At 40.8% G+C, this 25,980-nt stretch overlaps 1 protein-coding gene across 3 annotated transcripts in view; it reads left to right on the forward strand.

The window, feature by feature from the left end:
• The first annotated feature begins 368 nt into the window (after nucleotides 1-368).
• Nucleotides 369-25,980, forward strand: part of LOC111216674 (protein kinase C beta type-like) — a 34,503-nt gene continuing 8,891 nt past the window's right edge. Inside the window, exons 1-16 of one of the 3 annotated variants that reach the window (XM_022738284.1) lie at nucleotides 369-825; nucleotides 1,627-1,658; nucleotides 14,077-14,159; nucleotides 16,032-16,143; nucleotides 20,501-20,629; nucleotides 21,062-21,218; nucleotides 21,654-21,788; nucleotides 21,972-22,068; nucleotides 22,170-22,313; nucleotides 22,424-22,597; nucleotides 22,716-22,807; nucleotides 23,786-23,848; nucleotides 23,959-24,097; nucleotides 24,214-24,294; nucleotides 24,381-24,488; nucleotides 25,367-25,507. In XM_022738284.1, coding sequence (XP_022594005.1) covers nucleotides 662-825; nucleotides 1,627-1,658; nucleotides 14,077-14,159; nucleotides 16,032-16,143; nucleotides 20,501-20,629; nucleotides 21,062-21,218; nucleotides 21,654-21,788; nucleotides 21,972-22,068; nucleotides 22,170-22,313; nucleotides 22,424-22,597; nucleotides 22,716-22,807; nucleotides 23,786-23,848; nucleotides 23,959-24,097; nucleotides 24,214-24,294; nucleotides 24,381-24,488; nucleotides 25,367-25,507 — 1,851 coding nt within the window. In that variant the 5' untranslated portion in view covers nucleotides 369-661. Of the gene's footprint in view, nucleotides 826-1,626; nucleotides 1,659-14,076; nucleotides 14,160-16,031; nucleotides 16,144-20,500; nucleotides 20,630-21,061; nucleotides 21,219-21,653; nucleotides 21,789-21,971; nucleotides 22,069-22,169; nucleotides 22,314-22,423; nucleotides 22,598-22,715; nucleotides 22,808-23,785; nucleotides 23,849-23,958; nucleotides 24,098-24,213; nucleotides 24,299-24,380; nucleotides 24,489-25,366; nucleotides 25,508-25,980 lie in introns of those variants that run through there. The other 2 variants (XM_022738283.1, XM_022738285.1) reach the window with 2 other exon arrangements.

The following is a 25,980-nucleotide window of genomic DNA, read 5'->3' on the forward strand; positions in this document are numbered from 1 at the left end:
AGCTCATCTATATGTTACACAGTCATTTCAAGCTTAAATATCTGCCGTGAGAGAAGTCTACAGGACATGGGGCCTTAGGGTCCCCTGAGTCTGGGGACCAGACATGAGAGCAGTATTGCCAGGTTAGGGATCCTGTGTGTGTGTGTGTGTGTGTGTGTGTGTGTGTGTGTGTGTGTGTGTGTGTGTGTGTGTGTGTGTGTGTGTGTGTGTCCTATAGCCAGACTCTACTGGAAGAATGCAGTACTTGTGGTCTGACTTGTGTTGCTGTTGAAGATTGCTTCATAGGTGTGACACACATAAACACCTGCGCGCACACACATTTTGACAATCAAGAGAGAGAGAGCGAGAGAGAGAGTGAGACAGAGTGAGAGAGACAGAGAGTTGTAAGCAGTAACACATTGGTGAGAATAGGGAAGCAGGCGCGCGGCACGGGGACCCGCCGGAAGAAGCAGCAGCAGCAGCTTCAGCGCGAGCTGGACGCAGACCGACAAAACACCGGCGGCACGAGCGACACCGAGGCGGCTAGAGGGGCGGAGAGGAGGAGGAGGAGGCACCTGCACCGCGACTCGTTCTCCCCCGCTGCCTCCGTCGTCTCTCCCTCTCGCTCTTCAGCTCTCCTCACCCCTCGTTCCTCTCGGACCGCCGCCGCTTCCTCGTTAAGATGGCTGACCCCAACAGCGACGGAGAGGTACCGGAGAGCGCGCGCGGCTTCGCCCGTCAGGGAGCCCTCCGCCAGAAGAATGTGCACGAGGTGAAGAACCACAAGTTCATCGCGCGCTTCTTCAAGCAGCCCACCTTCTGCAGCCACTGCACGGACTTCATCTGGTGAGTGTCTCTGCCTGTGTTTGTGTGTGTGGTTGCGCGCGCGCGCGCGTGTGTGTGTGAGGGGAAAGGACACAGGTGATTCACTTGCTGCTGCTGCGGCTCCGATCGGCCTTATTCCACACTGACAGTGGCCAGACACCGCAGTCTTTCATTCATTGTCATTGTCAAAAACACCGCGATGCGCCATTCCCCCCAGCTCTATAATGCGACAGCTCCGCGGGCCTGTCGGGGGATGCGTTGTCAGGCAGCCGCACAACAGTGGCTGCTGCTCGGCGTTACCGCATCGACCCGACACCCATCTCTGAAACTGGAGGTCTGGTGGAGGAATGCAGCTGGAGACACATAGACACAGGGCCCCACTGTTGCTGCGGCAGCTGTGTGGGTTGATCTGTGTGTTCATGTGTGATTGGATATCTGCGTTATAGCTGAAAGAATAGTTGTTTAATTGATTAGTCCATTGACAAAAAAACAATGGGCACTATTTTGATAATTAGTTAATCATTTCAGTCAGTTCTCATTCTCATTCTCATCAGAAAAAGAAAAGCCAAATATTTGCACATTTCAGCCTCTCAGAGGAGATTTGCTTCTATTCTTCGTCATATGTCATTGTGAACTGGATATTTGGGATTTTTCAGTGAACAAAATAAGATATCTGAAAATGTCATCAGTTTTTAATGATTAATTGATAAAAAAAACCCAAAAAACAATCATTAGTTGTACCCCTTAATCTGTATGCATGTGCGTGAGTTTTTGTCATCTTGTGATTTCCCCAAATTTCACACGCCTGTCTTCTGTCCACAGGGGCTTTGGGAAACAGGGATTCCAGTGCCAAGGTAAGAGCAGTAGCTTATTCACAAATCCCGCTGCTGCATATGGCTGTGGGTGTGTGGACGGATGTTCACTGTCTGAAGGAGTGTGTCTGTGTGTATTTGTTGTCTTCAGGGCTGCAGGTCTGCACACTGTTAAGAGTGACCTGTTGGCTCGTTCGTTGACGGCGTGTTGGTGTTGGCAGGCAGGTGTCAAACTCAAAGCAGGTGCTTGCCAACAGTGATAAATGAGAGTGAGAATCTTCGAACAGGCTTGGGCTGAAGAGACATTGTGAGATGTAAGAGTAGAAGAGTCGGCGGAGTGGTGAAAGCTGAGATGCCTGGTTTTGGCTAAGGAGAGATGGGAGGAAGACAGACCAGGAAGTTAGATTTCTCAAGCTTTTTTATCTCCCCTAACTCACAGCCTGTCATTTGATTGGATTTGTATAACGAGTTTGTGCGTGGGTTGGTGGTGATGTGTGTCTATGGGTGGGCGGCCGGTCGTGGTGGTGGTGAGTGGGTAGGTGGGTGTCTAGACACGGACCTCTGCACAAAATGGTTTCATAAACAGGGCCTTGCAGCAACATAGTGACATCCCTCAATCACATACATGCTACTGTACTGCAGCAAATGTTCGTCGCTGTGCTCACAGTATCACTTCCTCCTCTTCACTGATCCATCTCAGACACCCACCTCAACTCATCAGGCTTGAGTCATGTGACCAGCCATGTGAGGTTCAGGAAGAAAGTGGCTAAAGTTTCCACACTCTTACACTCTTGTGTAAGACTTCAGTAATCGGGAAGAGTTGTGCAAAATTTGTGTGTGAGGTTGTGTTATTTTCATGAGCAGTAAAAAGCTGAAGTCCCCTCGTGTCTGCAGGCTATTGGCTTGTCAACAGCTCTGGTGGCGATACAGGAAATGCACTGGGGGTATAGAAAGTATGAACACTTTATGTGCGTGAGTGAATGTACACAGCCTCCTGGACTAATACTAAACTAGTGTGTGGTGAATTACCCAGAGCTGATAACACATATGCACACACAGTTTAGTAAGCTCACACCAATCAGAGCCTTGGACAGGTAGAGCTGCTGTCAGATCGGGTTTCGTGGTGAGTTTCCTAGAATTAACTGAGAACTCTTACATTTACAGACCACCTCTTATGCAACAAAGTGGTCTGAGGGTTGCTTGTGATGTTGTGAGTCAGTGATCAGTGGTCACACTGAATCAATCAAACAAACTACCCAGTAAGCAATAATACAGTCATTTGCAGGTTGAAATGTAGGCACCAAGGTTAATGCTGGGCTACATTAAAAAAAAAAAACTGCAACTCAAAGTCCACTTACTTGCTTTTTTTCTTTTAAACACATGCCATGGATGAGTTTACCCAGCTGTCATGGAGCTAAATTGGAAAACAATTAGGTTAAATTTGGTAGAGATGCAACAATTGATCAATTTCTTGATTTATAGAAGACTAATTGTCAACTATGCCATTTTTCAAGCGACGGTTCCACAAGTTTGTTTCTTAGATGTGAAAGCTTAATGGATTTCTCAGTCTTACATTATAATATATTGAATCTATTGAATCTGATATTGAACTGTTGTTCTGAAAACAACAACACATTTGACAAAGTCGCCTTGGGCTCTAGGATGTGATTTTGATAGCAAAAATAATCGTTAGCTTCAGGTCTACAATATTCTCAATTTAGCTAAATAAATTCTGCTTAAGAATTTTGTCTAAATTTGATTGTAAAGTGAGTTGTTGTTGTTGTTTTTTTTGGTGGCAGTGGAGAATGGACCTTAATTTAATGATGAATAAACAGTATAGATTTAGATGAGGAAATATTATAGCTTTTATCAACAGGTCAAAAGATTGCTTGTGATGTTCAGTGTTCCCAGTGAAGCTATATGTAATTTCCAAATATGGGTCACACAAATCGTCACCTCAAGTACCCAGTAAATATTATGTAATATTGGTGATGTGCAGGTTGAAGGAAAGCTTTGCATGTAGTTAAGAGCAGCTTGTGAGTCCCATTCATTTTAAAATATATATGCCTACATATTGTAATTCATTTTTTCCCTTATCTTGACCTAACTGGAGGGTTGTATAGTAAGGTTTATAGGCAAGGCAGGTTTATTTGTATAGCACCTTTAAACAACAAGGTGATTCAAAGTGCTTTAGATAAGACATAAAACGCATTGAGAAAAAAACACAATGCAATATGAAAAGACAAATTTAAATGGGATTTAAAAGACTAAAACAAAATAGATGATAAAATAGAATACAACAGATAAAAAAGGGACAATAAAAAAATGCAGTGCAGTTACAATGCAGTGCATGATATGAAGAAGTAGCCCTAAAGTATATTGTTGAGTAAGATTAAAATATAATATAAATTTAAATAGTTTGTTTTTTTAACATGGATGATGCACAAACACTGTTAATATACAAAACACTCAAGTTGGAGAAATCCTTGAGATGGTGAAACCAGAATAAAAGTAGTATAAGCAGCTGCTTTTCTTTCTCCTGCAATGTGATGCAGAATTTATTTAAACTAAATAACACAATCTAATAAAATAACACAAATACGTTACCTGAAATGTGTATGCAATGTTATGATGACTGATTTCTGTGACCAGAACATGTTTTGATGTTTTTTTGACATGTCTTTTCATCGACTGTATTTCAATAGTTATGACATGATTCACACTGAAAATTTTAATTGTGAAACAGCCTTTTAGACAATGCCAGAGAGACTTTGACAGGTAGAAAACAGTGAAATTGAGCGTGTGAGTCCTATTTTATTAGATTAGCGTCGAGGCTTATTTGAACATGTTGCGGCAGATGGCACTGATTTGGTGACTTGCAGGTCATAAGATGTTAAAACTAGAGAAATTTTGTTTGGAAAGTGCTTTTCAGGTGTTGTTTAAACAGCTTTTGATGAGTATCAAACTTGCTGTTGAGATCTGCTTCACAGTGAACTATAGTGATTTAAATGTGTTGAAAGAGCGGTGATAGCCAGCTTTTAACCTATATGTTGTTGGACCAGTTTGTGAGTCATTTGAAATGTGTCCAAATATGCAGTTAGTGGATTTATTTTTTGCTTATAATCCTACCTAACGTGAGAATAAAGTGGGAGATTTGTAAATGAGAAACTGAGGATTGTGTGAACAGTGGTGTCTTGAAAGGGAACAGGAGGAACAAGAAGGATGTAGAGACAGTTCAGTATAAATGGGAGGTGCACAGCCACACATACCCACAAATCAGCAACTTTTGTCTTGGTTAGGAGGAATGTCACACATCTGGTGTAGACGTGTTCTGGCATGTAGGCATATGAGTGTGTGTTTCTGTGAAAGAAACTATTTTGTATGTGTGTCTGTGTGACAAAGCTGTCTTCTGTGGACTGTGGGTGTGTCTGAATACCTGAGTAGCAGGTAGAGATTTCTCTTTCTCGTTTTTCCTGTGTTCAGCTTTTCTTCTAGTGGTGGTCATTTGTCGCCTACGTGGAAACTCTAAGAGCAGAAAGAGGAAGTTACCCCATGTCATTTCCTGCCAGAGAGAGACCCAAGACTGTCACAAGGTCATAATTCTGGTTACTTATCATGTAAGATGAGTTGAGGGTTGGTCCACTTTTTCCATATTGACAAAACTTTTTGTTTTAAATCAATAAAATCGGTTTTAGAATGAAAGAGATGCTGAAAAGAAGCAAGAAACTAGCTATTGGTATTGGCTAATCATCTCGTATCTACAAAGGCCTTTCACAATGGATGTTTTAACTTGTCTTGGCAAGAAAAGCACAGATGTGATACTAAAAACATTAATGATAACACAGTTATTGTGTCCCAGTAAACTGTCACAGTGAGCCAGCATGAGTAACACCAGGACCCTGGAACTGAGGCAGCTAAGTGGAATTTAGCCAGCATTCATTTTATTATTTACACCTGTGCTTTTCCTCATGTGACATGTCAAAATGTTTCCAGTGAAAGTGTTGTCGTTGTATCATAAGTCAGAAATCACTGAATCGCTGTTAACAAGAATAGGACCCCGTTCGTCTGGGGTGCATCACGGGCCTGCGATATGGTCCTGTTCAGACCTGGCTTTAAGATGTGTCTTCGGTGATCAGATCACAAGTGGTCAGCTGTAAGTACGTCAGCTCAAACCTGCCATTAGAATTTGTCTCCACATGCGTCTCCAGTGATCGGATCTCACTTCCCCGTTCTATATGCAAATAAACGCATGTGTTGTTGTTTTTAGCCCGTCTGACTATGACAGACAAGTCCATTGTCAATGTGTTTGAGAGAAAGAGAGAGTGAAATAATAAAATATTTTCAGATTATTATGAAATGGTGGCTGTACCAGTCAGACTGTGGTAGAGGACGTCAGTGGAGTAGGCGGTCCTTCAGTGTGGCCCAGGACGCAGTCCAAGAAGCATCCAAAAAAGATTGAAATGCTAGTGCCCAAACCAACCAAAAGGTGTAAATTCATCTCTCCAAGACTCGTATGCATTCTTTCCTATGGTGTAACTGTGTCAGTAATCGGTGTGTGGAAATAACACTCATTGTCTGATTTTCTTAATACATCCATGGTCTCTCTCTTCTCTCTTTGTGATATCTGCTGCTAAACTTTCTCTGAAATTACACTGAAATTAGCCATTGTTCTCTGTCTCATTAAAGCAACAAGGAAAAATGTCTCTAGCGATTTGAAACATAAGGTGCACTGAGCCTCTGTAGCGTTTCTCTGATCTCTGATCAGTTCAACCACTGAACGATCTGTGTGGGTGAGGGAGCATTTATCTGTATCGGTGAGTAAAAGCCTGCGAAGATGATGAAACTTATGTTTTGCCAGTAATTCATAAATGTGGTTCATTCATGTGTTTATTTTAGGTTATTGATGAGATAAAGGATAAAGGCAGATCCTGATTTGTAGCATGATTTGCAGATTTGTGACCTGGTCAACGCAGGTGTTTGCATGTGGCAAAAGTGTCTTAAATTTCATGTTGATTCTATCTGGAAACAAGACACTTGAAGTGATACGAGTGTACAGCCACACTAGAGGCTGTACTGAGGCACAGTGCTGCTTTGAGTTAAATGCTAAGATCCACATACTAACATAATCACAATGAAAATGCTAGTAAGCTGATGTTGAGCAGGTGTAATGTTGATCATATTCACCCTCTCACTTTAACATTTTGCTAATGCTACCAACTTTCTCTAATTAGCACTAATGGGAATGTCATTAGTTTTGCAGGTATTTGCTCGTATTTACGAATCACAAATGACAGTTTTGTCATGATCACGGTGTCAGAAGAAAAGTCGATCTGCAGAGTCATTAGGATTCATCCTCTGGAGACAATGAATGCCTGCACCAAATGTCACAGTTATCAGTTAATATGAGGACATTTCAAAACAGAGATGGATGGGACAGACGAGAGCTCTAAAAAGCATTTACTTTATCTGTAACTTTAACTCTAACTGAAAGCAGTCGGTGTATGTTTGTATCGGGTGTGTCTTTTCTCTTATAGTCTAATTCTAACTCTAAACTTTCTGATGAACCCTGTGATTATCACTGATCTTTCCACTTCACACCCCACTGACCTCTGCGCTATGGCAAGATGCCTATTTGCTTTTCAACAGGAATAAGAATGAATGGCCTCTGTGTCTACACTAAAACTGCTACAAAAACAATAACTAAAAGCACGGACTCAAACGCAGCAAGAACGCCAAAAACTATAGAGAAAAATACTGCTCATATCTCCTGCTTGAAGTGTCATTATTATTGATGGGATCACTGTGGCTGACTTTTGATCCTGATCACTGACTGATCAGTGGTTGAAATAGTATCTTTATTATTGATTGGATGACAGGCCAGCCAGTCGAAGATATCGAGTACACGATATGTTCGTGACACTGTGGTTGTGGCCGAGAAAACAAGCACATATAGTACGCTCGTCCACAGTTCAGTCGCTGCTTGTCAGTGAGCTCCTTCACAATGAATTTTAAACTCAACAGATCAATTCCAGCGTCAGTGCTCTGGAAATGGCAGATGCCAGGATGCTGTGGGACGGGGCTGAAGATGACATGAACAAAGGACAACAGGTTCATGTTGGCATGAGACAGCGTTTGGGCTTCAGTGTAATTTAAAGCATGGTATTAGGGATGCGTATTGGTTTACTGATAGAGCTGCAACTAATGATAATTTTTCACATAGATTTATTTATTTTATTGCTTTATTTTAGCTCAAAAGTATCTACTTAATTTGAAGTTGTCTTATCTACAGTCCAAAAACCTAATTGTATTTAATTTACAAAGATATACAGCTCATGGTGATATCTGTAAATCTGTTTTATTTATTTATGTATTTATTTTTTTAATCTATTTGTTTATTTATTTTTTTGTCCGACCAAGGTTCCAAAAAAATATACAAAGAAAGATATTTGATTAATTATCACATGAAAGACAGAAAAGCAGCAAATCCTCAAAAATGACTGAAAATAATTTTTCTATCAATCAACCAATTATTTCAGCTGTATATATTTTATAGTTTTTTGGTGTCAGAAAAGTGAACCTGTTCTGTGTGTACCAGCGAGAATACTGTTTTCTCTTTGTAGATCGAGATCTTCTTTGCATACAGCCAATCAAATAATTTTATTTTAACTTTTTATGGGCATCATTGTTCTACCTCTACCTCTGTCTATTTGGCTCACGGTGACAGTAACAGCTGGTTAGTGACACGGTGACAGATAGGAGCCGCAACACAACACAAAAAGAGCCAGAGACTTTTATACACAGTCTATGCTTTGATCAGTAACCCACATGAACTTTACAAGTAATGTCCCATTCTTATCTGCGAGCGTGGACATGTCTGCTGAATGAGCAATCCGCTAAAAATCCACAGGGGGGAAGTTGAATATCCTTAGCACATAGAGCAGCTTAAAGACCTGTATGAAAACATCAGCATCGATCACTTTAGGTGCTAATAGCACCATTGTGCATGTAGTTTAATACAAGATTAATAAAGCAGTCCTCCAGCTGTTTTTGAAGAACCAGTGTAGAAGAATAAGAATTTACACAATCACGTTAGCCAGAGTTAGTTTAGCCACATAAGAGGAACGGGGCTCAGGTGTTTCCTGTTTGACATGTTGTAGAAGTTACTGAAATGTATATGTAAAGTTCTTCAATCACTGTTAAATCATCTGGTGTGTAACTCTTAAAGGGAATTGCAACATTTGACATGAGAGAAGATTCAGATTGTCTTGTCCTGAAGGTTACACGATCTTGTAGTGCCTCAAATATTTGATACAAGCTTGTTTTGAAAGAAAAAGATTAAAATAAGCAAGAGGAGCCATATAGAGCCCTCTTTATGACTTTGTTCTCATTGCCGTTTCGGTGTGATTAGACTATGCCGTGTCTAATCTGTGGAGTCAGCCTGACCTCTTTATTAATCAGGTGTCACAGTGAATCATAATAATAATAATAATATTAAAAATGTCAAAAAATATCAGAGGGAAATGTCTAAATAGTGAAAATCAATATATTACATCACGCGCAAGAAGTCAAGAGGTAAAGTGGATGACAACTGCCTTTATTAGCTGCCCAGAGTTACGACGGTACCGTAAACTGTGATGTGAATTCCATTCGCAGTGAATTTAATGGCCACATCTTTGAGAAGGACAGACTAAAAAAGCTCTCTATTTGTGTTTGTTGACAAGGTATTATTATTATAAGAGGAGGCCATGGGAGTTTTTGGACCGGTGTGTGAACTCAGCTTCGTTCGGGCGCTCCCTACCTGCCGGTTAACTAACATTAGCTAGCAGCTGAAGTCAAACACAAACAGCAGGAGCAGATGAATGAGTGTGCGATCTTTTCTGTTCTGTCTGTGCTGATACTGATAATCTAAGTGAATATCTGTGCTTTACTTACCTGAACCCTCTGGTACTGCCATTGCATAGATATGTGGGATGTTTTGAATATACAGTACATATCAGTGACATCCTTGCAGGTGGTGCAGGCATTTTATTATACTTGCTCAACTATTCTGGATGTGTTCACACATGATTCCAAGATTTTTACTCAACTTAGCAGTTTAGCTATGTAATTTGAAGTAGCTATAATCATTTTCTTTGGCTGCCCCACTACAGTGGCTGAGTGATCATATTTCCACCACTCGTCAGCTGACTGATATGTTACTGAGTTTGACTTTCCGGCGCAAACAGGTGCCATTAGGGGGAGGTGTTTACAGGCTGCAGTGTTGCCAACTTAGCGTGTTGTTGCTAGATTTAGAGACTTTTTTTCAAACAAGACTAGGTATAAACCTGGCCCATGGCTCCACCGTGTATTGATGCCAACTGGGGTCTTAGGGCTACATCTCCTCTGGTTTCCCAGCTGCTCTGGAAGGGAAGGGAGGGAAGTGGAGGAGTGCTTCCAATACACTGAGCCTCACCTCTACTACGGCAAATAAACTACTTTCATTACATGTATCATTATTACTAAAGGAGGCAGTGATACAGTGTTAGTGTGTGTGCTAATATAAATTCTTGCTCTCTGTACTTACGAGGCTTTTGCCCGTATCTGCAAGTTGACAGGATTGGTTCCTTAGGATATGACATATGAAACCCTGGCTGTCTGAAGACGCTTTTTTGAGACTTATTGGGAAATACACAATCATTGCGATGGCTGCAAATTTTGCTCATGATGTGCCTTGTATTACATAAAAAAACATGATGTTTACAAAAAAACCAATCTGTTTTTAAAGTGTGGTCTACATGATATGACATGAATGCAGCACTAGACAGAGTGTTTAGACAGCAGTTCAGGAGCAGGGAATTATCTTTGAGGCTCAGTTTATGTATGCATGTTGAGGCCCAAGTGATGAATACGAGTGTCTCCATCTGTGGTTTGCGGACTGGTAATCTTCCAACATGGAGGAACTTCCTGGTGCTCCTGTTGATGTCAAACTGTCAGCCCGCTGTCAACCTGGCAGCTCATCGCATCCCAGTGTTTTTCTGGATTGGCTCTGATTTGATGTTAGCTCTGTCAGTCAGATAAAACGGGAAGGCGATTGTAGACTCGACTTTAGGGCTCAGCCTGGTTGCTAGGCAACAGAGGAAAGACCTCCTCGGCAGGTCACTAGGCCTGTCTTTCAGTAGTGTGTACGTATATGTGTGTGTGTGTGTGTGTGTGTGTGTGTGTGTGTGTGTGTGTGTGTGTGTGTGTGATGGAGCAGATTTATGAACAAAAGGCTGTAAAGTGTGACTGCCTTCTTCACTGTGCATTCTGCTGCTCCACTTCTCTTCTTTCTGGTTTTCTGACACACATGAATTCTCCACCCCCTCACATTGCCTCAAACCCAGCTGTGCCCCCATCCCATCCTCCCTGCCCACACACACACACACACACACACACACACACACACACACACACACACACACACACACACACAGCCTCTTTCTTTGTTTGACTTTATTTCTTTATCACTCTGTCTTTCCCTCTTGTCCTCCATCTCATTGTCCTCTTCTTTCTCTCCTCTTGTTTCCCTTCTTTAAATCACTCTCCTCACAGTTTGTCTGCTCAATGTGCACGAGTTCAACCATGCTGTGTACCCTGTTTACCACCTTCACACACTATTAGTTCTGTCTGTGGTTCAGTATCTGTCACTATTTTGAGTTAAAACTGCACTAACTGAAATTTACTGTGGGTCCAGGTGTTCGCTGATGTGACCCACTCTCTCTCCTGCACAAATAAACACACGCACATATGCGCAGACATAAGCTCTGTTGGTTAACTGCTTGAAACCTGTGGAAAGTGCTGCCAGTGGCCACGCTGCCTCATGAAAATGTAACGAGAATGTGAATAATTAAGATTAAACTAGAGCGTAATGTCACCCTGTGCATGTGTTTGTGTCTGTATCTGTGCGTGCGTTTGTGTGTGTTTTGTTCTCTTTTAATATGAAGTCCCTGCCGTTACATTAGGTGTGTTAATATTTGCTTAATCAGTTTGGCGTGTTTGATAAAAATGTGAAATGTGTGAACATCTTAATTCCATTTTAGTTGGAACTACAAGTCACTTTAAAATGGAAGTGGTTAAAATCAGCACTACATGAGATTTTTATGTGAAAATACGTGATCAAACCACGAAGTCGGGCTGCAGTGGAGCAGATTGTTCCTCACTGATCTGCCCTATTTCTCTAAATGGAGTTCTGGTGTCGGTCATGTTCACGTCTTCATCTGTAGGAAGTGCTTTATCAAAATTTAAAGGGATGGATTGTACTTTATATCTGACCCAGAGTGAGACAAACTCATGGATGGTTTTTCTCACGACTCTGTTTGCAGTTTAAAGGTATACTGATCTAATCTTTGCTCAGCTGGATCAGTAGCTGCTCCGCTCAATGAGAGCAAACATACCTTTTCCACCACTGAAGGTTTATTACTCGATTCTCATTAGTCTGCTGCTCACTTTTCACTACAGCTACAAACACTTTTAACTTAAGTTTCTCATTATTGTTTAATTTGCAGATTACTTTCTCGATTAATCGTTTGGCATCTAAAATGTTACAACATACTGAAAGATGCAGATCGCAGTTTCTTAAGGCCCAAGGTGTCGTCTTCATCTTGCTTGTTTTGTCCAACCAATCATCCAAAACCTAAATATATTTAATTTACAAAAACACAAAATGGAGAAAAAGCAGCAATTTCTTACAGTTACGAAGCTGTAACAAGGAAATGTTTGGTGTTTTTGATGATGAATGACATAATTATTATTTTTATTAGGACAAAACATTTACATGCATGCACCCGTCACCCACACACACATTTACTGAGTGACTGACTTTACTTTCAGACTGACACTTGAGTGAAATTAAGGCAAATTTCTCTACCGTTCCTTGAAGTGTAAAAGAAAGGGAGGTTCGTCCTTTCAGTTCCTTAGTACTACTCACTGACCCAGGAGATTTGCAAATGTCAGATACATCCGATGGTGAAATTCAGAAAACAGCAGTTAATGGTTTAGGAGGGAGAGACTTAAAATAATGAAGACAAAAAATTAACTAATGATGTACAATACCAAAACACATGCCCCACCACAGCCAGAGTATTAATTTGAGGCATTTTAAAGACAAAGCAAAGCCAAACATTCACTGGTTTTAGCTTCTGAAATGTGAATATATTGCTGGTTGTCTTTGTCCTCTATGACAGCAAACTGAAGCTATTTGGGTTTTGAACTGTTGGTTGGACTAAACAAGCTATTTGAGTATGTCAGCTTGGACTTGAGATTGTAATTGACATTTTCTGTCCTTTTTTATAGACCAAACTAATAAAAAAAAAAAAGAAAAAAAAAGAAGAAAATAATCAGGAGATGAATCAATCAGAATCTCTTCTACAAAACTCCCGTCTACATTTTGGCAGCTAATGGTATTTTGGATCTGTCTCAGCATTCGAAAGCCGGCTCATTAAGACAGATGCCCCTTCAAAAAGCACATGATTCATAGAAAGTTTCATATTGTGAATGACTTGTTTATCACTTAAAGTACATTTACTTTCTCACATGAGACCTGACAACCACATGTGGCTTTATCATGAATTTATTTTAGCGCGAAAGATCTTGAAACCACATGTGACTCTGGTTTTCAGATGTCAAATTTTTTTCACATCACATCTGAAGTGGTGAAAGTTATTGAGGTTGTCTCTAAGCGTGTTTAACCTTTACACTTTACACAATTTTTATTTAAATTTTTTTTTTTATCGAGATTTGTTTTGTAAAACTTTTGTAAAAAAAAATCCCTGACCAATAATTTGAATTAACAACTTCAAGCATGCACCTTAGACATTTGCTGTTTTACCAGCTAGTTTCCATCTTCAGTGGATTTTTAATGTTTTAATGTGTCTTTTTGTTTTAGCTGATTGTACCATGGAAGATGGTCATGAAGACAAATGCTCTGTGTTTCTGTCTTCAGCACCAGCGACTGAACATCCATCCAAAGATCTTACACATTATTTGTCCTTTATAGTTTTCTTATCAAGCCGGTCAGCATCCAAGTACTATATTAGGCTGAGAGCAGGCAGGGTATTTATTCCAGTCAGTCACTACGCTGAATGATTTTAGCATGACTTTCCACAGCGAGCAGGAAGTCAAATCAGGTGCCAACGTGGGATGTTTCCTGTGGAAGATTTAATGTTATGGGGTGTGATTATGAGATGTCCCACCATGCTGTAGTTAAATTTAATATCATCTAAACTGAAGCAATAACAAACTAAATATAGATGTCGACATCAAGCAAGGGACAAATGGAGAACTGCGGAAATATGAGTAGCCTATTGTGCAGTGACAAATGCCACATAATTGACATATTGATTCATCTCTTTGTTGCTATTGTGTCGCCTGATTTGGCAATCGCAAGGAAGCCTGAATTGATATTTTGCTCTTTTTTTTTCTCTCTCTCTCTCTCCCTCCCCAGTGTGCTGTTTTGTTGTCCATAAGCGCTGTCATGAGTTTGTCACCTTTTCTTGTCCGGGGGCGGACAAGGGACCTGCCTCTGACGTAAGTAAAAAAAGAAAAAAACAAAAAAAAACACACACACAGCTACACAACTTGCTTTATTTAATTCTTTATTTTTAGTCAGACATGAAAAAAAGTTTGGGATGCACAGTGAAGCAGATCACTCCACTCATGTGATCAAGTTAAATATTCATTACGAATGATGCCTGTTAATAACATCAGCGAGGTCAGCACTGGCCTTTGGTTTGTGTGTGTGTGTGTGTGTGTGTGTGTGTGTGTGTGTGTGTGTGTACTTTCATGTAGTTTCCGGTATGCATGCATACTTTTTTGTCTTTCTACATATGTGAGGACCATGAGGCCTCCAACCTAAATCTAATAACATTCACATTAACCTGATAACATTAATCTTAAAACTAGAAAAAGTCTTATCCTTCAGCCTTCCTTTGGAGCATGTCACTCTACAATACAACACACACACACACACACACACACACACACACACACACACACACACACACACACACAGAAGTGACCTCTTGTCTTCTCTCCAGCTGACCTATTGGCTCCAAATCACATTGAGACATGTCAGTAAAGAGAAAATGTGCTGCCTGGCAGCCTCAGGTTAATGAGCCGATATCTCTTCATTCACACACACACACACACACAAACACACACACACATACACACACACATACACACACACACAGAGGCCATTTGTGAGTCAGCATCGGTTTTATAGTCATATTCACTGATGTTTGTTAATCTCATTTTCTTTCTTTGTTTTTGTTATATCACCAAAGCTGTTTCGTTGTTTCCTATTTTTGTTCATCCTCCAAACTCACTCAATCAGGTCTCCATTTTCTCTCTGGCTCTCAATATTTTCATTTTTGCTCTCTGTCATAATGGAGACAATAATTAGAGGATCAGACAAAATCATAAATCCCATTCACCTCTATTGTGTTGGGACGGGATCACAAATCTGAGACAGATGCACTATATGGCCAAAGTGCACTTTTGTTGTTTAAGCCCCTTATGGCTTATTCACATTAGAGCTTAAAAACAGCTTTTTCACACGCCTCCTTGTTATTCTGAGTGTGCGGTGCGTTGTGACAGCTCTGCGCAGATGTCTGCGGTGTGCCGAACGGAGCAGGGTTGCACTGAAAGTTCAAATTTGTTGAACTTTGACATGATAATGCTGCATGATGCTATTGTTGCAATCTACTGCTTGCAACAGTAGCTCTGTAGCTTAGTTGGAACCAGTGCAGAATGATGCAAGTCGTGATGTGAATTCATCTTTAGTTACAGTTAAGGGAAACCATAATGATGTAAGTAAAGCTCCTTATTTATGACAAACAGGCAAAGGTCTTCCTGTGCTCACAGCCAGGTCCTGGATTGGTTTTCCAAGTTTGATGTGCACCAACCACAACCTTATCACGATTGGGATGAACTGGAGCCTGGACTGAGAGCCAGGCCTCGTCACCTAACATCAGTGGCCGACCTGAACAGTGCTCTTGTGGCTAAATGGGGAGTAAATCCCTGCAGCCATGTTCCATAGTGTTTTGAAAAGCCTTCCCAGATAAGTGGACGTTATGTGGTTTTATTATGGTTTTAGCATGCCTGAAACACTCTGATGTGCACATATTTTATTTGGGAGTCTGCATACTTTTGGCAGATAGTTTAGCTTTTGGGCAAACAAAACCTTAAGTATCTGCAGGGTTAGATACTTCTAGAAGTAAGTGAGAACATGTTTTCGTCTTTCTAATTTGGGTGAACTGACTTTTTAAATGCTGCCTAACAGGACAACTGAGAAGACCCGAGCACCACAGATGCAAGAACTCTACTGAAACCCCCTGGATTACTGGAAAACTGAACTCAAGTGTCTGCTCTCTCCTCTCTGTGTTTCTGCCTCTGCAGGATCCTCGTAGTAAACACAAGTTTAAGGTCCACACTTACTCCAGCCCCACCTTCTGTGACCACTGTGGCTCCCTCCTCTACGGGCTGATACACCAGGGCATGAAATGTGACCGTAAGTACTCAAACATCTGTGTGTGTGTGTGTGTGTGTGTGTGTGTATGCGCGACTGAGCCTGCACAAATGTACATTTGTGCTTTAGAGGCCATAATGACAACTTAGGGTAGCATCTCCACTATTTAGTGTTTAAAACCCCTACAAGCAAGATGACTGGGCTTCTAGGAAAATACAATAAATAAGGGTTGTGTTGGGGTCAAAATGTCTCTCACCAATGTCCTTTCTTTTGCTTTTGACACAGTCTGAGATGTTGCCTTTTAATTGCTTAACTTTTGTTGTTTTTACATGTGTTTTATATCTTTTTTAACTTTTGATGTGAGATTTTATTTCTTTTGTGTATTTTATTGTTATTGTGCAGCAGTTTGGTCAACAGTGTTGTTTTTAAAAAGTGCTTTGTAAATAAAATTGGACCGGATTGTCACAACCAGTCTTTTATTTTGTATAGGATTTAAGGATCACTAGCAGATCAACTGTAAAAAGTGCACTGTCACTGTTGATTTAGTCACTTTTGATTTCGTAGTTTTTTTTCTTTGCCTTTTGTATCATTTCTTCTTTTTCTCTGATTTTCTCAGTTCAAGACAAGTCCTGAAAAATGATCTACAGCAAAGTAATTGTGCCATCTTTTTACAGTAAATGTGTAAGGATGCAACTTTTAGGATGTCATAGGTCGCTTTGACGCTCGACCTGTTTGGTTTGGTTAAAAAACATATCTGGTACATTTGTCCGGTCAGTGAGGTTTTATCTGGGTCTGGTGTGAAACCGTGGTGGGTGTGGACCCCGAACAGCTGGGCCAAGACTGGTTGATCACTTGATCAAACCTCTGGTACGGTTGGTTTGTGGTCTGAAAGCACAAAACAGATCAAGCTCAGGATGTTTTGATTGTAGACATGTGATTTTAACATGAACTGAAACATGAAACTATTCTGGTTTTCCACCTGTACCTTGGATAACCCTGGTTAGGGTTATTCACAACATACAGTCAATTTGTAGCTTAACAAGACTGAGTCAAAACTTAGTATAAGGCTAGACTGGATAAGGTCAATGTATGAAATTGACGACGTAGTTGAAAACTGTTGTGGAACCAGTAAATGGTGGAAATATGATCATTCAACTATGATCAGTCAGTCAGTCAGTCACAGACATTCACAATAATAGGGCTAGAGTTGTGGTGCAGCCAAAACTACAAATTTCTTCTGTTATGTTATTTCTTCATGAACTCTTTGTGACACCAGAGAACTTAAATAGACACATTAGAAGAATTAAAATGCTGCTGTCATTCACTAGAATTTGATTTCCCCTTGTGGCTCCTGGTGACAATCACAAATACTTTTTGTTTGCTTCTATTGGTTTGTTTGTAAAAAAAAAAAAAAAAAAAAAAAAAAAGTAAGTGTGAACACAAAATGAAACCCAAACTAAAATGCAGAATTGCCTCATTTATTCCCTTGGTCTGGACAAAATGAACGGAGTCATAAAGTTAACAGGCCTTCGATATTCTAAACCATTTGGCTCTGACATGCAAATTTAATGAAAATGCAAAAAAAAGTAGTGATCAAAGTCCTCAGCACATAGAAGTCCTCACTTTTACCTGTATTACCTGTTTATATACTCCCGACAAAATGTGAAGTCTGTCTAGTTAAAAGACAATTAAATTAGTTTTGATACAAACAAACATCACTACCCGGTACATGAAAGTGTCTTTGTCAGGCCTTTTATTCACGACAAACACTGACTTGATGTCCAGTTCATATAAATATTCGTTTAGTCCAACTTTCACTTTCACGTACTTCAAATTTCGCAACACTTCACTGGGCCAAATGTCAAAGCAAGTGATCAAAAACAACAAAGAAATGTCTGCTTAAGATGAATACTCTGTCAGTCCAATTTCTGGTCTTTTACACTGTCGCATTCAAACTGCACATGTTGCTTGTGACGTGGATATATGGACTGTATTTGAGTTAAAAAAACCTGTCAATGAAAAACACGTTCTCTGAGTTTAGAGTCACAATAATTGACCTGCTCATGATTCATAGTGACAGGCAGTTAAATGGATATTATCAGTGCATTGAGAGACAGCTGGAGATATCATCAACTTCTCGTAGCAATAACCGAAGAGTTTTTACATTCCTGCTTTCGTCATGTTGTTTTCGTTGACCTTTTGCCTGTTGTTGGCAACAAAGACACGGACAGGAAGTGGGTAACACCTCTGCAATGCTGTCTCTGGCCATGACCAACATTATTTAGTGGGTTTACAGTTCCTTATTGTACAATGTGCAATTTTAAGTGTTTGATGGACTTTGACTTTGCCTTTTGAAAAGCTGCCTGCAGCATTTTTTTTTTTACCCATTCATATTCAGTCGCCAGCGGTCGTATGAACAAAACATCTTAAGACTAAAAATAGCTCATAAAAGACAGAGTCAGGAGAAACTCTTTCACAAAGCATTTCAGTGCTATAAGTGTCGGTGTTTTGTAAAAATAGAATATAATCAACTTTGAATCCATATTTTAAAGGCGACCAAGGATTCAGTAACACTGGAGATGACAGTACAGCTCTTTGCTACTCAGACACCTGTACAGTACAGTTAGCAGTTGCAGTTTTCTCTTCAAACCCCGGTTTGCCACGCAGTTCATCACGTGCACATTCAATCATCACCAGCTGCAATAGATACATAAATAAAGCAGATTTCATGATCATCGCTGGATTATCCAGTAAAAAAGTGTTGCTGTATGTAGAAGTTTGATGATTTGTTTTACCAGCTGGAAGAAAAAATATCCCAAAATATCTGAAATGTCTCATTAAATCTGTCCATGAGAAGAGCGAGTCCTTCCTAACTAATGCAATCAGGTTGCTGAGTGCATAGCTTTCTTTCTTTGAATTTCACAAAAATTTAACCCACCTACCTGCCTGCCCATCTTTCTAGTTCCTCAAGCTCTGTTCATTGATGATCATTTCACAGACAAAGTCTTAAAGTTAGGACTGAGTTTAGTCAGCAGCTCGTTCTCATTTTTCTTATCGAAAGTTTCTGTTAGCAGCTTTGTGAATAGCCGCTCTTAGGATCTTTTAGTGCCTTTTATGAGCACTGCTAGTGGTAGGATAAGATCCTCAGAATATGGCCCCTGTTGTAAACAAAATAGAAAGGGAAAATTGCGTGGCTGGTGATTGTGTTGTCACAGAGGTATTGTTTGGTTATATATTAATCTATGTGAACAAACAACATATGACTAGAAGCGCTGTGTTTCTTGCAAATCTTATTTGTATTACCAAATTAGATTTTTTTTTTTTTTTTAGATGACATGCTAAATAGTGGAGATGCACAGTTTACAGATGCTCCTGAAATCAACTTCATCTGGCTAAATAATTAACTTTTTAAAGACATTAATCATTATACAGCATAGGTGGAGATTTATTATATTTTCAGTATCTCAATAATCATAGTCTTGTGATTTCGCTTGTAGGTGGTGAGAACACAGTCCCTCCTAACTTCCTGAAGGAACTTGCAAACATGGCTACAAGGCTCTTAATACACAAGAAAGGGATTTAGATATTCTAGATTTGCTACCAAGATGAAAAGTGTTGTTCTGTTGCATCAAACGCTTGTTTTCTTCAGGGTCATTCCTCTTCTGAGTCTATAACATTTTAATAGAAAGTTTAGCTGATAGTAATGTGAAGTTACGTGAATGACTGATGTGCACTAGCTGATGGAGATGTAAAGTTGGTCCACCACCCACTCACTGATTTGAGAGAGGGGAGTAAAAGTGGAGCTGTGTACATCAGAGCAGTCTGACATCTAGTGGACAGACTGAGCAATTACATTGGATCTTTTTTTCACGCATAAAGCTCTGTATAGTGGTCTTGGGAGTTACTACCCGGCCTTTGACAGTAGTCTTCTGTGGCTCTGAAGGGACTTAATGTCTGAAAAAGAAATTACCCGAGTCATATCATCAGGAGTTACTGTCGGCTTAAGGAAAGCCTGTGTTACAAATTGGGGCTGTGAAGTTTGAAAGATGTGGGTGTTTATCAGGCAGAGAGGGTTTAATGAAGAGATACTTCAGTACTGAGATGCATTTCGGGAAGTGTAGCATCCGGTATTTTAGAGACTTAAAGTCCTGATATCGCCTGCTGCTTCATTTTTGACCAAATCTTTTTTTTAATCTGTCTCTTGTGAGTCCCCCGATTTTATGAAAGTGCAACACTTAGAGTCCCTGTAATCTGGTCATGCACAAGTGAAAGCACCGTGATAATGACTTGAGGGTCTAAGGATAGAGGGTGTCATATGTTGTTACAGCTTGTGAGGCTATCTATGGCAAACTTATGTTTATCGACTTGACTCGTGCATGTTTGTGTGTTTGTGTTTAAGACTGTATGATGAACATCCACAAGCGGTGTGTGGCCAACGTCCCGAGCTTGTGTGGGACAGATCACACCGAGAGGAGAGGGCGCATCCACATCTCTGCCCAGATCACTGAGGACACTCTCACCGTCATCAGTGAGTGTGTCTGTCTCTTCACACTCACTTTTTTCTCTCTGACACACACACACACACACACTCAGCACCTCTCAAAGCTCTCTATCAGCCTAAGACTAAAACTGGAAAGTCCATTAGTTGATCAATGATCCAACGATTGACCCACATCACCACTGGGACCTACGTCCACGTGCCAAGCTCTCTCTCTCTCAGACAGCTGTGGATTGATTATGGAACAGAAACTAAACTGTTGTTAAGTGTTGTCAAATGTAGCCAGAGTTATTTAGGGCAGGCCAGAACGAGACTTCACCTCCTGCTGTCCTCTGGAAAGGACAAACTCCAGTTTGTTTTATCTTGGGATGTCTTCTTCTTCTTCTTCTTCTTCTTCTTCTTCTTCTTCTTCTTCTTCTTCTTCTGTCACTCATTTTTATCCATGTCCTTAACCCCTCACAGTCAAAGAGGCTAAGAACCTGGTGCCCATGGACCCCAATGGCCTGTCAGACCCCTACGTCAAGCTCAAACTGATCCCAGATCCCAAGAGTGAGAGCAAACAGAAGACCAAGACCATCAAATGTTGCCTCAACCCCACCTGGAATGAGACCTTCACTTTGTAAGACATTGCTCCTTCTGTACCGTATCTTGGATACGAGTTTTGAGGCTTCGCACTCCTGATCAACTTATTTCTGGCAATTATTTGAATGCAACTTGTTTGGTTTAAAGTGACTCTCTTGGCCTCATTTTTAGTCACATGAGCACAAAGCTAACTGGAGCTCGTGCAAGTGACCCTGTCCTCATTCTTTTCCCTGCTTTTTGCTTGTTGTTATTCAAGCTATTCTGGGTTACTGTGACTGCTAGGAAAGGCACAGGCATGAAAAAATGTCACATGCTGAGGTGTCTGCCAGTTTAAATAGAGAGAGATCTGAGGGATTTTGGCTTTAAAATCATATTATGCTCTTGGTTTCCATTTTTTTTAACCTATTTTAAGAACTTCCCTTTATCTGCTCTTTCATCTGACTGTCCCTCCGCATTTTCTCTCTCTTCTCAGCCGCCTAAAAGAAAGTGACAAGGACCGCCGTCTCTCGGTGGAGGTCTGGGACTGGGATTTGACCAGCAGGAACGACTTCATGGGATCCCTGTCCTTTGGGATCTCAGAGCTACAGAAACTAGGGATAGACGGATGGTAAGATGTCAGGATGAGGAAATTTGAAATGGAGGAGAATTGGGGAAAAATTAAACACAGGTGTAGATGGAAATAACAAAAGCAGAAGGAACAGGGGTGTGAATATTTAGGAGCTTTATTGTCATAGTCTGGTGATGATCCTGGATTTATCTGACATTGTTCTGTTTTCATTCTGGGGTTTAGGTTTAAGCTGCTTTCTCAGGAGGAAGGAGAATACTTTAATGTTCCTGTCCAGCCGGATGGAGAGGACGGTAACGAGGAGCTACGACAAAAGTTTGAGGTGAGACGCACACAAACAGAAACCCAAAATGACAACAGGTTTAATTTGAACTTGAACCTGAATTTTTTTTGTTTTAACATTATTCCCTCTATAATCTTTAGAGGGCGAGGGTGGGACCAGGGAAGCCCACAGACTCTTCTTCCTCCTCCTCGGTGTGCAAGTATGACAGCAATGGCAATCAGGACCGTGTCAAGCTCTCGGACTTCAACTTCGTCATGGTTCTGGGCAAAGGCAGCTTTGGCAAGGTGATGCACTTACATAGACGCTCCACGATCGAAAACGTGAACCGGCAGCTGGTAGAAAAGAAATTCCCCTAATGGAGTTGGTTTATATACTTTTCATTCGCTTCCCTCAGGTGATGTTGGCTGAGAGGAAGGGGACGGACGAGTTGTACGCCATCAAAATCCTGAAGAAGGACGTGGTGATCCAGGACGATGACGTGGAGTGCACCATGGTGGAGAAGAGAGTCCTCGCTCTGTCTGGGAAACCACCTTTCCTCACTCAGCTGCACTCCTGTTTCCAAACCATGGTAGAACACGACGCCACATCTTGCATTAACAATGATGAGCGCACGCAGAAATATGCAACGCACGACTTGTTCTCCTCTTTTCCTTTTTTCTTACCTCTTCATCATCTTTGTATTCTAGGACCGGTTGTATTTTGTGATGGAGTATATAAATGGAGGAGACCTTATGTACCAGATCCAACAGGTTGGCAAGTTCAAGGAGCCTCATGCTGTGTGAGTACACACACGCAGAAGAGTTGAATAATAGAACATTTTAATGCGGCAGTAACAATATTGTCATAATGGCAAAACAATATCTTGTATTTTCGACTCTCCTCTTGTTGTGCGCCTCCTGTTTTTCTTCTTTACTGGTAATTTACCCTAATTTCCAGATCTAGTCTCCTCCTCTGCTTTTTCATTTGTGGTTGTCTGTTCCTTTGCAATATATTGGGATGATCTCTTGTTAAAGGATGAACTAATTCAGGTTTAGATAAATGCTTATTAATATTTAGCTGATAACATGGCACTGCGTAGGTATTTGTCACATGCCTGCAGCAGCTTTTTTGGAAAAAACCCTACAGCTCTCCACTCTCGGCAGTTAAGAAGTTACATGAACACTTTGCATTTAAAGGTGCACTGTAGATTACATTCAGTGTTACTCACCAAAACCCACTGTGTGTATCATTGAGGTCTAACAAGGGATGAATGCGTTTCCTTCCTCATAAAACATTTGCAAAGCCAGATTTTCGAACTTTTTAAATCCTGTATAGTTCACGTCCATGTTTACTAGCGTGCAGTCGTCTTCTCCCCTGCTTTCTTGGCGCATTCCCACGTTTCTTGGCACATTAGCGCCACCTGTAGGTCAGTGGAATAGTGTGAAACTTTTAGCCTCTCATACATTAACCGGACAAACAAAATGGGGAGCCGCTCATAAATAAGCAGCTCTGTAGAGCTACAAGAGGTTATGTTTAACTAAACTCATGTTTTCATGCAAAAGCAAAGCCACTGTAGAAAAGTAATGTTTTTATTTATATTAAAAAGTCAATACAATATCATGATCTCAAATGACATCACATAAAATTTGTGAAAAAACTAAAATACTGTGCAATTTTGGCTTCATAATTGTCATTTTTTTACCTGTATCTCCCTCCCATAACACACCATACTGTGTATCCACGTATGTTCATAAAGGGGTGTTTGTCTGTATTTTAGGTTTTATGCTGCAGAGATTGCCATCGGACTCTTCTTCCTCCACTCCAAAGGCATTGTGTATCGGTGAGTCCATTTGTGAATCAGCTCGAGTCCGCAGGTGCTATTATCCATCATTTCAGAAAACAAGTGTGTTTAATACCTCAGTGTGTGTACTTGTACGTGTTTGTTTCCAGGGATCTGAAGCTGGACAATGTGATGCTGGACTCTGAAGGCCACATAAAGATCGCCGACTTTGGAATGTGCAAAGAGAACATGTATGACGGCATCACCACAAAGACCTTCTGTGGAACGCCAGACTACATCGCTCCAGAGGTATGTTCACGTATTGTTTGGTAGCTAACGGGCGCTCTTTTGAAAAACAAGAAAACAAAAACAAAACATTTTTATACATCTTTTCACTTGAATGAGTTTACCATTGTGTCTTGTAGATCATAGCCTATCAGCCTTATGGGAAGTCTGTGGACTGGTGGGCCTTTGGAGTACTGCTGTACGAAATGCTAGCTGGACAGGTTTGTATGTACCAACCGTCTCCTCTTAGCAAGGAAACACCAATAACAAGAACTGAAAACAACATAGTGTTCTTGTGCCTCTCCAGCCGCCTTTTGACGGGGAGGATGAAGATGAGCTGTTCCAGTCCATCATGGAGCATCACGTCTCTTACCCTAAATCCATGTCCAAAGAAGCTGTTGCCATCTGCAAGGGGGTGAGGATGCACACTTGAATGCACACACGAGTCGAGACTCATCCAAATCTGGCCCTTAAACCCACTTCCTATCCACTCCACTGGAGGGAACACTACATTAAGGGCTCATAGTTTGAAGTGAAAGGGCATAAGAAAAACTCTTTACTGTTTTTCACTCTCATTACTCTCTGTGTCTTTTTCGATTGGGAGGGCAGCTGTATTCAGAGAAAAAGCTCTGAAAACCCACTGTACACTCGCACCAAACAACACAGTTGGCGACTAGCAAGTGAACACACTGGAACATTCAGATATTTACCTCAGGAGTTGTTAGAGGCCAAAAGACAGAGAGAGAGTGAATACTGGAATTGGATTCATCAGGTCGCCAGAAACACGACTTCTAATGAATAATAATAATGTTTCATAACTGCTGGATGCGTAAATAAGCAGCTGTTCACCTCATATCAACTTAAAAGGTGTTCAGTCTCAGTTAGCCATTAGGGTATTTTTCATCCGTGGTCCCATGGACAGATGGTACAAAATCATCCCAAAGAAATATAAGATTAAAATTAATATTTAGTGAAAAAATCCTACAGAACGTAGTTATACTACATTGTTTGGTGCTAATTAAAACATGCAACACAGAAGCACAGAATACATAACATGGAAAACAACCAGATGGAAAATGTTAATGCAAACATGCCCTGTGTACGACATTGAGCTGCATTATTAGCCGCTAATTGCAACCTGAAAAACAGAGGCTTACAACACATAGACAGAGTTAGGGGGTAGTGGGCAGGGTCCACAGTACACACACACCACACACACACACACACACACACACACACACACGTCCAAACTCTCGTAATGAGTCTGTGTGTGATTTTTTTTTTTTTTTTTAGCTGATGACCAAACACCCATGTAAGCGTCTGGGCTGTGGTCCAGAGGGGGAGAGAGACATCAAAGAGCACGCCTTCTTCCGCTATATAGACTGGGAAAAACTGGAGAATAAAGAGGTGCAGCCACCTTTCAAACCTAAAGCTGTGAGTATATCACACACACACACACACACACACACACACACACACACACACAAACACACCACACACACACTCAAGCTGTTGAATATTAGCATAACTTAACTGAATACCTTAGAAATCTATCACAGTAAGGAAGGAGATAAGGCACTTAGTCAAACTTTAAAGGTAAGTTATAGACGTGATTAGATCGCTCATCCCCCGAACCCAACCATCACCTGCCATTGGTCACTTCTCTCGCAAATGCTAGAGCTGAGATTTGTGAGTGTAGTCACCAATGGTGAAGCTGAACTTTCACTTGCTCACATATGGACCAATGGAAATCCACAGTCTCGACTGTGAGTGATTTGATTGGTTGATGCCATGTTTTAGTTGTATTTCTCTTTTTTCTCTTTGTCGTTTGTTGTTGTCCTTTTTTTCCTTCACATCCCTCATCAAACTCACCTCATCCTCCCCATCTCTCTCTCCATCTCTGTCTC

Source organism: Seriola dumerili, unplaced genomic scaffold (assembly GCF_002260705.1).
Source record: "Seriola dumerili isolate Sdu_G_001 unplaced genomic scaffold, Sdu_1.0 BDQW01000035.1, whole genome shotgun sequence".
In the NCBI taxonomy this organism is placed as follows: domain Eukaryota; kingdom Metazoa; phylum Chordata; class Actinopteri; order Carangiformes; family Carangidae; genus Seriola; species Seriola dumerili.